The following is a 17,061-nucleotide window of genomic DNA, read 5'->3' on the forward strand; positions in this document are numbered from 1 at the left end:
GGAGTGAAGAGTCTGATATTAGAAATTGATTGAAGAGTTTGATTTTATAACAAGGTTGATATGCACATGTAATGGTATTAAAAAGGTTGATAATAAGTGATGATTATAGGGAAGAAACTGAGCAAACACAGACTAATTGAAAACAGTAATTATTCCTCGTAGATTTATTGAATTGCATTGGTTTCGCAAGCCCCCCCCCCCCCACAAAGTTATGGAAGTTTAAATCATTACTGATGTTGAGAAAACTCTTGTATGGTGAAAGCTAAGTAGTCGTAATTGGAATATTAATTCTCACCTTTATTGAGTTTTTTTTTAAATAGTGTAAATTGTATAATATCTGTTTTGAAAGAGTATGATTTGTGTCCTTGTTTTCCTTCATTTTGTTGTGTTTGTAGTATTTTACTTGAACTGGACTCATCACCTAGTTATCACAAGCTTTGTTAATATGAACTATGATTCTGTAATTCCAGAGGACCCTTGAAATCACTGTATGTGCAATTATAAACATATTTACCTGCAACAAATATTCTCTTTGACCAAGTGATCATATTTTGGGCAATTTTTACCAACCTGTTGTCCAACAGTAAATGCATGGTCAGAGAAGGCCATACTGAATTCTGCAGCCATCTTGTCAGTGTCATAAGCTTCGGCTGTATTACTGTTGAAAAAATGACAAAATTCAAAATACTTCATTTCCAGAAATGGTGGTCATTGTTATCTGAAAACTATTTCTGAAGTAATGTTAATGTCATAAAGATGCCATTTTTCTGGTTTAAGTAAACATATAAATTTTTGTAACTTCAACCCCCCCCCCCAACAGAAATGAGCAAATTTGAGTGATGACGACCAAGAGGTTACCACAGAGAGTCCCCTTTTCAAGTTTATGGTTGACAAAAACATGACCAACTTGCTGCGATCGCTTGCACTTGAGTTCTTTTTCTGGAGTACTTGGTACTCGTATTCATACTCGAATGTCAAAGTACTCGTACTCGTTATGACGGTACTCGTACTCAATCATCAAAGTACTCGTACTTGCACATGTCGAAATTGTACTCGATCATCAATGTACTCGTTCTCGAATAACAGTACTTGATAACAAAAAATATATCACTGTGTTTAAAACTACAACCTTATTTTATTGATACTTTCGGTTTCAAATGGTCGATTGCGGAGAAATCAAAATTTTTTCTACTCTACACATGTCCGGACAAACACAATTAACAGCTAACCCTGACTGGGTCTGAATATAGGTCTGACTGGGCCTGGGCCAATTATGCATAATGACCCATTTGTTGTTTGTGGGCACAATGGCCAATCATTGTACACACTCAGCTATGCTGAGAGGTTCCTCCAAATGGTTGTACGATTAATTTGGGTGATTGGAGCAAAGCCATTTTCTGAACCCCGGTTGCGATCCTATGATACGGGTCCAACCCCATTGCAAATCTGCGCAAATTGAGAAAAAGACACAGCCGAAGCCGAGGTTTAAAAAACGGCCTCTAGTCTGGTTACACCAGCAGGTCCACAGCGGCCTAGCCTTAAACAACGGCCTATGAATGGGTAGCAGACTAAATTCCTAGACATGAAGAAAACACGAATCTGCCAGGTTTTTTTTGCATGCACGTGTACTTGTGCTGTAGGTGTTTGCTTACGCTTGCCTATGTGGCACTTCTCACTTTTTTGCACCCAAATTGTATTACGTTGTTCGTGCAAAGAACGCCAAAATACATCTATCATGTCGTCTGTGTCCACCGTTGTGAAGTTTGGGTTCAAGGATCACATGGAATTTGTCCAAAATGGCGTGAAACGCCACAGTGCAGCGTGCATGTTTTGTGCTGTTCGCATATCAGAAATGTACGGGTATGGAACAACTTCGAACTTCATCAGGCATAATTATGCGGAAAAAACACTCTGTGATTGTGAAGTACTAAAAGTATCAATGCAATGCCAAATTCTTGGAACTCGACTTGTGCCAACTCGACCGTTATTTGAGGAATTATATTTTTGATTCAGTTTCTGAGGGTATTGTGAGTTTAGGACCCCTAGAGATGACCCCTTAGAAGACTAAGTACATGGTCATCAACCCATCTACCTCTGACGGCATCACCGCACTGGACGGCAGTAAGCTCTATAAAGTTGATGACTTCAAGTATCTGGGCTCCTACACCAACACAGCTCATGACGTCGAGTGTAGAAAAGCTCAAGCATGGTCTGCTCTGTTCTCACTGACAAAAGTCTGGAGATCCTCGATCTCAAAGACCACCAAACTTAACATCTTCAAGACCTCAGAAGAATCCATCCTCCTTTACGGTTGCGAGTCCTGGACCCTGAACAAACAGATCTCTGCATCCATTGATGGCACCTATACACAGATGCTGCGGGCAGTTCAAAACGTTTCTTGGCAACAACATCTCCCTAAAACTCTGTTCTGTATGGTGCCCTTCCCCCTATCTCCACAACCATCAGACTGCGTCGCCTTCGGCTAGTCGGTAACATTTATTGACATAATGAGCCAGCTAGTCAAGTTCTCTTCTGGAATCCTGAACCCCCTCGACGAAAAGGTCATCCCAACATGACCCTGAAAACATCCATCGAGCTAGAAACTGGTCTGAGTGGTCCATCTCTTTCCAACACTATGCTCGACAGGGACAGTTGGGCCAGTGCAAATCATCAAGTTATCATGAAAATGAATGAATGAAGAAGAAGAAGAAGGACCCCTCAGCAGCATTCCTATTTTAAACTCTGTTACAAAAATAGTTTTAACAACCCCATATTGCATTTGCGACTTTGTTTGAGCGATGTGATGCTTCTTTGCAGCGCAGTATAGGGCCTAGACCTATTTACAGTCAGTGACGGTTAACTAAAATGTCATTACAATACATGACTTTTGTTTTCAAAACACAGTTTGCCAATAGGGACCTATTTAACTTTTAGTAAAGAAATGCAAATTTTCTGACCTGCTTATACTTTTAATTGTACCACTCATACTATTTTAGCAGACCTTCCCTTAATTCACTGTTTTTAAAAGTACAATGTAAAGCCTTTTTTATGGCAGAAATAAAGAAATCTTTTCTCAGCCATTTGAATGATTGTTGTATTTCACTACTGAGGAATCCAAGGACCTGAAAAATACATGAATACTAATACAAATTAAATGCACAGCACTTTAGATTAATTTTATTTCCCTCCTATGGAAACATGCATTGTGAGCCTGGTTATTACTTGGGTCAATATTGGTCAAGACCCCCATTGGTTTGTACACAGTATGCCAGGAGGTGAGATACAAACATTTTGACCATTGGTGAGCTCTTAAATAGTAGGAGGGTGAAATGACAGTTGACCCAAACTTTCGTGTCTGTATCTCAGCTGTGTAGCATTTCCTCGGAAAATACATTTACATTGATATGAGACTGCTGTTGCCGATTTAAAAAACAAATTAATTTCAAATAATTGAAAAAGCTTACAAAGAGGAAACCTAATTTGTATCACAAGTGATTAACACTAACAGTACATATAACCGTAGGCTTCAAGCACAATGTACCTGAATACAAGTACTCGTACTCGGAATACAAGTACTCATACGTAAAAGTACTCTTACTTGTACTCAGACGTTGAAGTACTTGTACACAGAGACCCGTTCTTGTACTCGGCAGCACAAGAACTCGCACTCGTACTCATACTCGGCAAGCTAGGTACTCAGCAGGACTCAGTACTCGGGAAAAAAGTACTCGACTACAACACTAGGTGTCTCTTGGAGATGTGTTTGCATATCTTTTATTAAAAATACTGCAAGTGAAACTTGCGCAATCCCCCTGGCATGCTGGCAGTTGTTTTAAAGTCATTTAGTACGGATACATGTACTTGTCAGTGTCCCTAACTAAAATGGAAGATTTCTATTGTTTTAGCAATAGTGACCTTGATCTGTGACCTGTCGGCTACAAAAGCATTATGCTTGATAAGACTACCAAGAGCAACCCACAAACCAAATTTGAAGTTCCTAAGTAAAGTATTTCTCACGATTTTGTGCAGACAAATATTTCTATTGGTTTAGCAGTAGTGACCTTGACCTCTGACCTGTCAGCCCCAAAATCAATAGGCTTCTTAAGACTATCAAGAACAATCCCCAAACCAACTTTCAAGTTCTTAAGTAAAGTATATCTCAAGTTACCACGATGACATGATTTCTTTTGTTTTAGCAATAAATGAACAAACCACAAACAAACTTTCAAATTCCTAAGTAAAGTATTTCTCAAGTTATCGTACCGACAAGAGTTAAAACCAATTTGTTTAGGGTGTAAATCAAGGATTTTCTTTTGTTCCTCTTCCCTTTTCCTTTGTTTGTACTTTTATTGGTTTTGTACACCTTTTCCAACCGAGGAGTCCTCAATTCGGTTTCTGTCCTCGATTTATCGATGATGTTGCACGTGTATGTCCTCGATTTACACCACAAACAAACGCACAAGTGCATACACACAGAAGGAATACACTATTGCAATATCCCCCTCCGGCTTACAGCCAGGGGGATAAAAACTGCTCATATACCAGTTGTCGCACTACAAAAATGACAAAGGGGAGCTGATGTTTAAGGCCTGTCATCTGGAAAACGTTATTTCAGGTAGGGAAGAAATACATTTTTATTTCTTGTGAAGTTGACATCAGACAAAAAAAGGTAATTTAGCACTTTGACACAACTTTTTTGCCATCCTATTTTATCTGAATGGAGGTAAGGTATTGCAAAATGTTGTAAAGACAAGAATCTGGAAACGGGAAACAATTCCAATTTGGTGAGAAAACTGGATGCACTTGATTGAATTGCCATCATGTCCATAAACTCTTACACAATCAAAGAAGTTATGATACATGTAGCATCTAGATACTGCATTCTTACTCCTATGGTTTCCACATTTATTTATTAGCTGTTTCGGTGGTACACAGAAACAGCTCAAAAAGTTGCTGAAAAGCCTTCTTTTTGTTCTCATTTTTGGCTTTTCCGCATAGTTGCGGAAAAGCCTTTCTTTTTGTTAAGATTTGTCTTTCTTCTTCTTCTTTTTCTTCTTTTTGTCGCCAAAATCCAACAGACTTTGTATACGTTTTTTCTCAATGCCACTTTTGGCATTAGTCTTTGTTGTACATCATTCAAAGTCTGCATAGGCATAGTCCTTATAGCATTGTTGTGTCCCAAAGAGTGACGTCATCGTGACGTCATCATGGGTCAAGTTAAGTCATGTTAAAAATTAATAGATTTAATCTTTGAAAATCAGTATAAAATCAGCCATGAGAGACCCAAACTTGATGTTTGCGGGAATTGATAGAATAATCTAAGATCTTCATTTCATCTCTTGTGAGCAAAATCATGTGACCCTTGCTTCCGGTCCAAACCGGAAGTAATTCGAATTGTCCTATAATTTAAAATTGGAAAAAGGTGCGAACTTGCTTGCAACAATGTTAGTGTGTGGCTAGGTTGTACTTTACGAAGAAACTACTGGTGACGTTATAAAATGTTAGAGCGCCCTCTACAGGCAGGCAGGTTGAAAAAGTGTAAAATGAATTTTCAGTCGATATCTGTGGTGAAATTTGCGTTAATCACTTCAAAATTGGTGTGTATGCTGACCTCAATGCAGACAACACATGTGCGGGGGAAAAAGTGACGACATCATCAGACCGGAAGTTATAATGAAAAGACATATTTTCCTTTAAAAATTCCTGAAAAATCCAGCCTGATAGTTTGTATATTACTCTGTGCCTTTAAATGTCGGTCTAAGGGTAGGTCTAAAACATTCCTATGTTTCGTGACAATAAACAACCTTAAACATGTCTGCTCACGTTTAAAATTGGACCATATCTATGCTTTATTCATCATGTACATGTATATGTACGTGTACATAATACATGTACACTGTCAGCCCGCAGCGCATGTGTTAAGAAGGTCAAATGCCGACCTTTATATGCGGGGCTATGTCGCGAATCGGCCACAAGGTGCGAGACTGACACGTGTTATTGCAATAGTTCGACAGCTCGGTTTTCACAAACTACACGTTACAAAAAGAGAAACGGGTCTCCAAGATGACGTGGTAACATGGGTAAGTCAAAAGCGAACTTTTTTTCTGATAAAATATGTGGAGAGTCAGTATATTATGGCAGTTGGGGTGTGATTTAAAGGATGATTTTTGTTTTTTAGTTCCTACACCCTGGTGACTGGCCTAGATTGTGACAAAAATTATTACCACACATCCATAAACCATGTAAACTGATGATATTGATAAAGGAAGCAATGAGCTGATGAGCTTTCAATTGATTAGCTTGTGCTTGTGCCTTGTGGCGACATGTTTGTAGTGACATGTTTGTAGTTTTCAGCAATTTCTTTCCATTTGAACGAGGAGTGTATACAATAAATTAACAGGCACACGAACACATGTAATTTTGGGGTGTTTTAAGGCATGTTTGGGGGTGGCTTATTTATTCAAGTCGTGCATGTTAAATTACGTTTTTTCAATGAACATTTTGTTCACAATTAATATAGAAATGTGCTTATTTACAATTTTTCATTTTCTTAATGATTGGGATATGTCCAGCTTCCTAGCTATTTACTCCCAAATCCATCTATGAATGTCTGCTTTTCATTATTAAAGACAGTTGGTTTAATTTTGGGAAATTCACTGAAAAACTAGACAACATACAGTGCTTTCGGTCATTACGAGGAAAATCCTTTCGATAAATTTACAATTGTCATATTTTCTTTCACTGCAGGAACCTGTCCCATCCAGTTAAATGCCTAACTGTCACGTTCATTTCAGTGCCTTGATCCTCAGATGGTGTTGACAGTTTCATCACCTCCAACACAAGAATGCAGCATTAACTTTCTGTGTGCTCATTTTTATGATTTTTGTATTCGGGTGTAAAAGCCAGTTCATACAGCCAATTCACGACTCTGACGTCAAAAACATTTGCTTCAAAATTCGCCGGAATTGAACCGTACCCAACTTCTGCGAAATCGCAGTGCAAAAACTTGCAGTGATGTCAACAGTTGCATTTGCATTAGAAGAGTGTGAAATGGCCTCTGTATGTATTGTGCAGTGCATACAACATTTAAATTTTAATCATCTCTATAATAAACTAGAAATGTGTTTGTGGACAAACACTGAGCTGTTTCGACCGTTTTTGCAGTAACTGCCATGAAGGAGTTTCATCGGAGTCAAATGTATATGTATTAACATTAATCTGTGTACTGTGGAGACGTACTCAAGACATGCCTAGGTGGGAATAAAATTAGAAATCAACTGATAAAAATCGTATGATTACCTCATCATGACGTCATAATCATTTCTGTTTACGGCATCTTCGCTACAAGCCCCGGCTTGTAGAACGTGCCTCCATACTCTGTTTCCAGTTAATACCTATTGCTTAATATCATGCACATTTATTGACCCTTTTTGCTTATTATTATTTCATCTTGTGTTAATTTTTTTTCGTCATATTATGTATATTATTTGCGTTTGTATACAGAGTTGGAAATAAATGTTAAATGAATGAATGAATGAATAAATGTTTATGATGATGTCACATGACTAATGATGACGTCACAAAGCAACTTAAAATATCAGCTAAGGCTTTTGGTCTGTGCCTACTTTGCAGTCAATCTGACCGAATTTTATGTAATTTTTTGTAATTACAAGATGGTATTAAATGTTTAAAAATTAATAAAAAATCAGTTAAAGATGCCATAATGACGTCACTTCCGATTTTGAATACTGTTATCAGTACCTAACTACCCATCAAGTTTCATAACGATCGGACTTATCCTTATAAGTGAATAAAAAAATCACGTCATTTTTCGCAATTTCTGTATCTATCTATGACCTAATCGACCTAAAATTTCGAATTTACCACTTTCCATTGATGAGATATGGCTTAAAGGTCAAAAAATTGAATAATTCATATAAAATCACGTGACGTCATGGTGACGTCCAGGAATACATGTATACTGAGTTATGCTCCAGTGTCCCCCTCACAAATCCCAAATTTGCAGTCAATTGTACCCCATTAACCCTCCTACTGTTTAAACAGTAACAGACAGTCAAAAATTCAATCCACTTCCCCTGCCATGCCTTTTACACAGGCTAGTCACAAACAGTCAGATTATATTTCGAGCAAGCACTATGACTAGTAAAATTCAGTCAACAGACAAAAGGAGGAAACTGGTGGCACAGCTACAGTCAAAGCACATCTATATCAAGTTACATAAACAGTCACAGTCAGTCAATGCTGCTTTACAACATGTATGTAGGCTGGGAGCTCTTAACTGTTGAAAACAGTCACTTCATTGATTGATGACTGAAAGGACAACTTGGCACAGAATGTATATTTGCATTTAGAGGGTTAGTGTTGAAACGTCCTTTATTATCACCTTTAAGATGAGGTGACATGACCTATGACGACAACGTCGCCCAAAGTTTTATCCATAACACGGAAATCAGAAATAGGCAAAGCAAAAATCCATGTCTTAAATCTGGGCCACGAAAATTAAAAAGCCTGAATTATGGTTAGAGTAACGGACTCATCAACAAAGAAGTTCACTTCTTAGTACCTCACTTGAAAAAGTTGAGGAAAAAGTCTGAAAGACAAGTGCACCATTCATGACACTTCAATCGTTTTCTGCGATTCAACCGAAACTAACATACATGGGCCAAAAATTGAACATTATCGTCTTTTTCTTTCAACAACTGTCAGTGCAATATGTAGTTTTATTTGTTCAATTGACTTCAATGCTATTGCAACATTCCCCTCGGACGGTAGACTTCTGGCCTCTGATATAAAGTAATTCCTTACGCCTTTCTTAACTTCAGGCCAATGTATCACTACTGAACATGTTGCTTTTGCTTACCGTGTCTTACATTATATTCCAGTTATGTCCAACTCAGGAGATGAAGCCAGCGATACGAGTACCAAGTTATTGTTTAAGAAATTTCAGTTTTATTTTGATCAAAAAAATTGAAATGCTTACTACTTGTAGTACGAAGCCCATCAGTATTCATTGTATCAAAGAGCTTCGTAATATTTCAAAGTTAGAAGCCAAAGAATTAGCAAGACCGGGAAATGCAGCGCAGTACGGTGTCAATGTTAAGTCCGAATAATACATTTTTGCTCATATTTTTTTGTCCAAGTCCATTCAAATGATTTAACACTTTAACAAGTATTGAAACACCCTAAAACAAATATTATATTGAGCAATTGTTTAGAGTGCATTGATACTTTTATAAATATAACCAAATATGTGGATGTACATGTAACATGCACTGTTTCCCAATGCAGTGGAATGACCCGTATATGCATTTGGATGCAGGAATGTTTTATTTTGTATGAAATAAACTTATTTATCAATGGGAGTTTCATGTCCTCATTATAAATGGATCATCATATAGTCCGAAGAGCCGAAAGGGCTGAGGCTCCAAGGAGGAGCCCAGATTGTTGTTTGATGCATGAATAACATTGTATTGTGAAGATGTTACAATTAACAATTCTATATTATTATTTTATAACATTAAAGGACAAAATGTGAATATTGAACAAATTGTATTACTTTAAGCCATAAAGAATAATAAATGATGCAAAACTAGCAGATAAACATGTTTTCCCTCAATATTAATGCTCTGTACGTATTCAACAGCTGACACTAGGCACGCCTCATGCTTTACAATAAAATATCTGAATTGATATGCTGTTTCTGTGTGTAATTTGTTGATGTCTTCGTTAGAATGAAACTGTTCTTCATGCGTATGAGTGAAGCGAAGGAGCATGAAAGTATCACTTAAATGCCTTTGCCATCCTCAAGATCATCATTGTTATTTTTATTTCAGCCTAGTCGTCAAGACTCACCCGGTATAATTGTCCACTTAATATGGTCTGAACCACCCTTTAAATAAATGGAAAGTTCCTTCATTTATAAAAATGCAAATAAGCCCATAAATACCACTCGCAATCATTGAAGCGTGTCTTTATTCTTTGTGGTACAGACTGTTCGCATGTGTATTCACGTCTCGTCTTTCTACCACTAAGTTAACGTTTTGCCGTAATATTACGGAGTTTCTACTACGTTTCTCGCTTCAACCAAGAAAAGCAACCAAGAAAAGCAAGCCGTCCAGCAAGATAGCTCCGCCACCTACTGTCATGACTGTAAGCAGGAAAACTACGTCAAGTTCTTCTTCCAGCGCTCATACCTCCGCAAGGACCTCGCCTCGGGTCGACCGGAGTGGCATAGAAATCGACCCAGCCTTGCCTTGGGTGGGAGATCGAGATCAGCTCGCCCACGCGGCAAGCCATGAGACGGAAATTGGGTCGCCTCGCCCAGTTTCCCAGCAGCAATCTCCGTCTTTGGCACGGAGAGTTTTTCGAGTTCCTCAGGCACAGTTTATAGCTAACACCGGTACGGGTTTTACCTCGCCTTGGGTTGCCCCTGCACCGGAAAACGTCACGCCAGCACCACCACCGGCCGCTCAACAGTGGAATTTCCCTGCTGACGCCAGAGGGCAGTATACCAACATGGCAGTGCCCATGTATCCGTACAACGGCATGAATCCGTTTTTGTTTGGGCAGTTTGGACAACCCATAGCAGCCCAATGGCCACCGATTCGACACCAGCGCACACCCGCTGCTTCTACTACATCGTCTTTGGCCCTTCCAAGCCCCACTGGTTGGGATTCAAGTCAAGTTGGACACGATGTTTCGGCCGTTGATTCTGACCATGTCGCCGACCACGCCGCTGCCGATGAGGCTTCGGGTACTTCCGGGTCCAACGGTCATGACGGGTTTCACAACCCGCACCGCTCGTCCATTGGCACTCCAGTGACTGACAAGGTGCTTTCTTGATGGGAGGATCTCCGCACCAACAAACTTGGATATGAAGAGATTAAAGAAGAACTTTTGAATAATCTCGTCCCATCGGAGCAAGAAAAATACTTCAAAGCTCTGGAACTGCCTTGCCAGGCGAGATCTTCCTTTAAAGAAGCTCAGTCTTCCTTAGTTTCTCAAGACGATCACCTAAAAGATTTGCATGGTCATCTTCTCAAGTCTGCCCTGCCATTGGTACATCTTTTTGATGCCCTTGTGGATCCTTTGTGCCCTGATACGATTGACGCTACCATGGTGAAGGATCACGTGACCTCGGCACTTATTCTGCTGGGATCAGCTAGCCAGAGCCTTTGCCATAGCTCGTCAGCATGCCTTTGATGATATACTGGACAAACGCTTTGACTCGTTGAAAAAGAAGACACCCTCCATGGATTTCTTCTTCGGTGGTAACCTTGTCAAGGATATTGAGGAAGCTGAAAAAGCGAATAAATTAGCTTCAAAAGTCATCAAGGGGGCTTCTGGGTCAGCATCTCTGTCATCGAAAAAGAGCAGATTTTCTCCATACTCTTAAGCGGAAGCCAGGAGATTCAGAGGTACCAATAGTCGTTCATTTCAAGGTGGGCGTTTCTTTAACAGTTCCACCAGTTTTGGAGGCGGACGGTCATCATGGCCTTCCCGCAGCAATACCTTCAAAAGTAACCGCAGCACCAACAGCGATGATAAGTCAAAAAAGTAGAACAGTTCCCGCAGACAGGTCGTCTCGTATTCTTTGTTAAACACTGGAGAAATCTTACGCAGGACAGCTGGATTCTCCAGTCAGTTTGCGGCCACAAGATAGAATTTTTAAGGCCACCATTTCAGTTGCAGGAAAGAGTACCTGCCAATCACAAGTGGGAATAGTGCAAAAAGAGGTTCAGAAGTTGTTAAAGAAAGGAGCCATCCCATTGGAAGATCCAGTGGAAGGTCAATTCATTCTTCTCTTTTTTAATTCCAAAGAAATCGGGAGAACTTTGGCCGATCATAAATCTTCGGCCACTGAACAAGTTTGTGCTTTACCAGCATTTCAAGATGGAGGGCATAAAACTAGTCAAGGATTTGTTGAACCCAGGAGATTTCATGGGCTCAATCGACCTAAAGGACGCATGTTTCATGGTCCCCATTTACACGGTACACCGCAAATACCTGCGTTTTCTTTGGCAAGGCAATCTGTTTCAGTTTGCTTGCCTCCCGTTTGGCCTCTCGAGTGCGCCAAGAACATTTACAAAGGTGCTCAAACCAGTTGCCGCACATCTAGGTCAAATAGGAATTCGTTGTGTATTCTACCTGGACGATATCCTCATTCTGGGAAAAACGTCAGAGGATTGCAAGGACAACTTGAAAACAACAGCCGACCTACTTTAGAGGTTAGGGTTCATCATCAATAAAGACAAGTCTCAGTTTGTCCCATCGCACCAGTTGACTTACCTCGGGTTCCTCATCAACTCGTCAACTATGACTTTGTCCCCGTCAACAGAGAAGGTAGACAAGATCATAATGCATTGTCGAGATGTTCTGCAAGCAAAAGACTTGACCGTGAGAGACCTGGCCAAGCTGAAGCCTATCATTGAGCATTCAGGCAGTCTTTCCGGCACCACTGTTCTACCGGAGCCTACAACAGGACAAAGTTATTGCCCTTCACAGGGAGAACTGTTACGAGACAGAGGTGATTCTTTCTCCAGCTTCACAAACCGAACTGGAAACTTGGGTAAGCTGCATCAGGTTGTGGAATGGCAAAACACTTCTCGACCCAACTCCGGACGCATCACTCCAGGGTTGGGGTGCCTGCCTAGGGAAGGTGCAGTGCGGGGGCAGATGGTCTCTACAAGAGCAGTCCTTTCACATAAACGACCTCGAACTACTTGCAGTGTTTCATGCCCTCAAGTCCCTAGTGAGCCAGCAACGGAACATTCACATCCGCGTACAGGTGGACAACATGACAGCTCTGTCGTACATCAATCACAAGGGGGGCACGCGCTCCCACAAACTGTCAAATTTAGCAGTACAGATATGGACATGGTGCTTCAGCAGAATACCTTCCAGGGGTTCAAAATACGATAGCCGACTGTTACAGTGCAACCGAGAAACCTAGATTATTTTAACGTGTTCCGTGTGTTTATTGTGCCGTGCAAGTTGTATGTTTTTTATGAGATACCAAAGGTATACGGTTACACCCCGCATCGAATGGATCCGTCTTAAAGTTTTTAACCAACAACGTATTATTCAATTCTCGCGTAGACTTTCCGCAGCCACTTACAACCTAGGCGTAGTCGAGTCGCAAAAAAAAAATCCCATCTTACGTAAGAACGTTTTGTACATAGGCCATGGTAATTGTTATAGAAAGCGCATCTTAATCGTTGAACAAAACCACACCAATTAGTAGACAACAGATTGTATTGTATTAAACCAAACGCAGCGTTTAGGACTTTTTTCCATGTTGTGAAGTGAGTGAATTTTGTTGAGAGAGAGAAGACATTTTAGATCTGATAGAGAGACGATCTAGAGTGAAGGTGGGAGAGAGAGTGATCGTGTTTGCCAGACCGGTTTCAGCTTGCCCTGCACCTGAAATCTGATGACAGCAGATTTAGCTTTTGGGTCAGTTTGATCCTGCGGGAACACGGAAAGTTCAGTTCCGTTTCCCAGAATTTGGCAAATCCAGGCCAAATTCTAGAGTCATAGCGTCCCGGTCATCTTGACATCACACAGCAACCGTTCACCTCCCCAGGTATTCGCCCAGCTAAATTACCGTAAGTGTTGATTTATGGAGTTTTGTATAAATTTTTATTTAATACTGGAGTGATCTTTAAGATTGATGGAGACTAAGTTGATTTTGAAATGAAGATTGGATTGATCTTTAGAAGTTATTATTTACCAGCATGATTTTGAAACGACCAAGAGAAGTCAAAGATCGTAGAAATGTAGAATTGTTTTATCATTAACAGCAAATCTTGAATTTGACGTTGAGAATTACTTTGAGCATGAGAATTTTGATTGAAGAGTTTGATAACAGAAAAGTCAGCTATTATGATTGAGAATTTCGAAGTAAGGATTTTAGTATACATAAGATATTTCTTGAGGATTTGGAAAGCAAACCAGATCATGTAGAGATGATAGGGATGTTTAAATTTTTGTATTATACGAGAAAACTCGAAAGGTTTTGGATCTTATATTTATTTTAGATGGCCTCTTTATTTGGTATTGAGTGATCCGTCGGCAGTAACACCGACTGGAGAGGAGTCTTACATTGACTAGCAACCTATAGACAAGGCGTTGAAGCATGGTACTGATGTAGCGTGTATGCAGACCAGTCCTGCAACCTAGTGGGCAACTTGAGGCTTCAACATCGGTTTGGAGAGTATCTAAAATAAGCTTTATTGAATCTGTGAAGCACAAGAATTAAGTACAACTGGTGTAGTTTGGAAAACTTAACGTACCACAGAAAGCAAGTTCTTAATATAACTGAAATTAGTTTGTGAACGAATAAGAATACACCGGAGAGAAACCAAGCATTTAACCATTTGATAATTGTTGGAAATAATAATTTCGAATTGAAGTGAAGATAAGAGTTTTATCAACTTCAAGTTAAATTAGAGGAATTGAATTGTAAGATATTTGCTGTATATATGTAAAGAAGAAGTTGTGAAGTTTTGGTTGTTTTTTTTTTTTTTAATATAATTGAAGAAAGTTAGAAGTTGTTTTATTCCCTTCTTTTATTCTGTCTGTTGGGGTTGCCATTCCTCTCATATATTAAAGATATAATTTAGCCAAATTCTGGAGTGGTGACATATTTTGGGGGCTTGTCCGGGAAACTGGTAAATTAAAATCGTACTAGAAGGAACACCAACTGTTGATTGTATATAGATGTACTATGTTAATTATGGATGTATGATGATAATAAGTGGTATCTTGTACGTTGTTCTATCCCATGCGATACAGGCGGAGGTTGACTGTTGCTATCCCTACCCCCTTGCCCATTCGGCGACCTCTGGATTCAAGTTTCAGGTGCTGGGTAAGTTGAAATCGGTCAGTGTGCAAATGGATGTGGATCTAGAGCAATTGCGTAGTGTTTCTGAGGCATGTGGTTTAACTGGTCAAGAACTAGTACAATTTTGCCGCGAAGAGCGTAGAGAAAAGGAAGACACCGCTCGCGACATAATTTCCACTTATTTCCAATTTCCACTCCGCAGACGCCAACTTCACCAAATGCCTGGGCTTATTTGCATTTTTATGAATGGAGGAACTTTCCATTTATTTAAAGGGTGGTTCAGACCATATTAAGTGGACAATAATACAGGTGAGTCTCTCCTCCTACGGCTTCATATAATTCCAATTATATGTCAGGTAAGTACCTTAACATAATTTTGAAATTTTAAAGCATTGCATTTTGTACAACTAAACTATTGTGCTCAGTGGACCATGGACCCCCACTGGCTCCATAGGAAAGTGCACATGTAAACAAAGTATGAAGTCATTAGTACAGAGGCTTATACAGATGTGGTTGTGCCGTTTTCAAATGCACTTTTAAGTTGACATCAAATTGCCCATGATGACGTCATTGTGACGTCAGTTGTCAATGTTCACATTAACTATGTGGTCTTTGTCTGTGCAAAGTTTGAAGTCAATCTGATTAAAGTAAATGTCATATTGTGTAAGTAGAACAAAATTGTGAAAGTTTACAAAACTATTAAAAATCATTTGATGATATCATTGCGACATCATTTTGGAATTTGCATACTAACGACATTATCTACATACCCACTAAGTATCATGACGATCAGATCTTCCTTTACGTGTTAAAATCATTACATTTTTTAAGATGACATCACACATTTGCCACATTTTTGTGCAAGTAGCTTTGAATTTATTATGTTCTGTTCGTGGGATATGGCTTAAAGGTTCAAAATTCAAAACACCATAAAATTCACCCCAATTGTTACCTATAATACGTCCCTGTCTGCATAAACATATCATGTTTCAACCCAACCGGACAAATACATTTAGTTCTCTAGATAAACATGTAGAACTTTAAAATATGCACCTTTAAGATGACATGACATGACCAATAATGTCATCACAACATCAAACTTTGCAGACCATCTTTGGAGTAAGGTCTTTACTTATGCCAAGTTTGATTAAGATTTAAGCTTTAGAAGGCAATAAAAATTGCGTAGAAAGTCTATCGGATTTGGGACAGAACAAAAAGAAAAAAATCTGAACATAAACAAGACAACTTTACGGAAAAGTCTATTAAATTAGTTTTATAACAACACTTACTTCTTCTTTTGCAGGAAATCCACCTCCAGAGTAATCCATCCAATCAGCTGTGAGTTTTTACTGAATTCATAGGATGTTACTTCAGAGGAGAAAGAAATACATGCATGTGATATCACTTGGAACTGAAGTTTAATTTAAAAGCAATTTAAGCATAATGAAATACAGTATTGGTCTAAAGTATTAGAACACCTGGAAAAAATAAGGGAACTGTATGTTTGTGGGCATAGGGGTAAGTTACATGTACGTGTAAGGACACAATACTGGCTAAATTTAGGGTGGAACTCAATGTTGTCACTCCTGATAACTAAATAGCTTGGTAAAGTCTGTTTTGGTGGTTTAATATGTTAGGTACAAGTATGAACGGATAAATAAAATTTTTAAAATCTACAATTTTCATTTTTTAGTGGTAAAATTCTTGATTTTTGTTGAAAATTAACCTCGAAATACCACTTAAAAACGGGACATAACAAGTAAGCCTTTTTGAATGAATTAAAAACACGCTTACATTTTATTTCCTCAGATGAATATTGTATTGAAGTTGTTAGTAATGGAATGAATTTTACAAACACAGGTAACCTGTATTCAAATTTTTTCTGGTTTGTGCACAGGGACGCCAGATAAACTATTTAACGTAAGTTACGTTTGGTGTCCACCTATTTAGCATATTTACTGGGGTCTTTATAAACCGTCCTTAGTATATCCTACAGTAATTTCAGATGATAGAGTCTTCAGAAGCATAATATCAGTTCCTTTATACACAATGTACATAAGTTTTTAAATTTTACCTTTCCTTAAATCATATGAATCATAATCATATATAATGAATGCCTAATTCATTATGTGTTAGGAGGAAAGGCCAAATACTCTAACAGTGATGTTGTACCCTACATGTGTACCAATATATCC

The 17,061-nt window shown here is 38.9% G+C and overlaps 1 protein-coding gene across 2 annotated transcripts in view; it reads right to left on the reverse strand.

The window, feature by feature from the left end:
* The window catches only part of LOC119722623 (vesicle-fusing ATPase-like), a 236,076-nt gene that overhangs the window by 176,142 nt on the left and 42,873 nt on the right, over nt 1-17,061 (reverse strand). For both annotated transcript variants that reach the window (XM_038192822.1, XM_038192821.1), the window contains exons 5-6: nt 16,156-16,234; nt 571-658 (exon numbers count right to left, since the gene is read on the reverse strand). In XM_038192822.1, the coding sequence (XP_038048750.1) occupies nt 571-658; nt 16,156-16,234 (167 nt within the window). The remainder of the gene's footprint in view (nt 1-570; nt 659-16,155; nt 16,235-17,061) is intronic.

The sequence above is a fragment of the Patiria miniata genome, unplaced genomic scaffold, assembly GCF_015706575.1.
Source record: "Patiria miniata isolate m_02_andy unplaced genomic scaffold, ASM1570657v1 HiC_scaffold_16, whole genome shotgun sequence".
Taxonomy (NCBI): Eukaryota; Metazoa; Echinodermata; class Asteroidea; order Valvatida; family Asterinidae; genus Patiria; species Patiria miniata.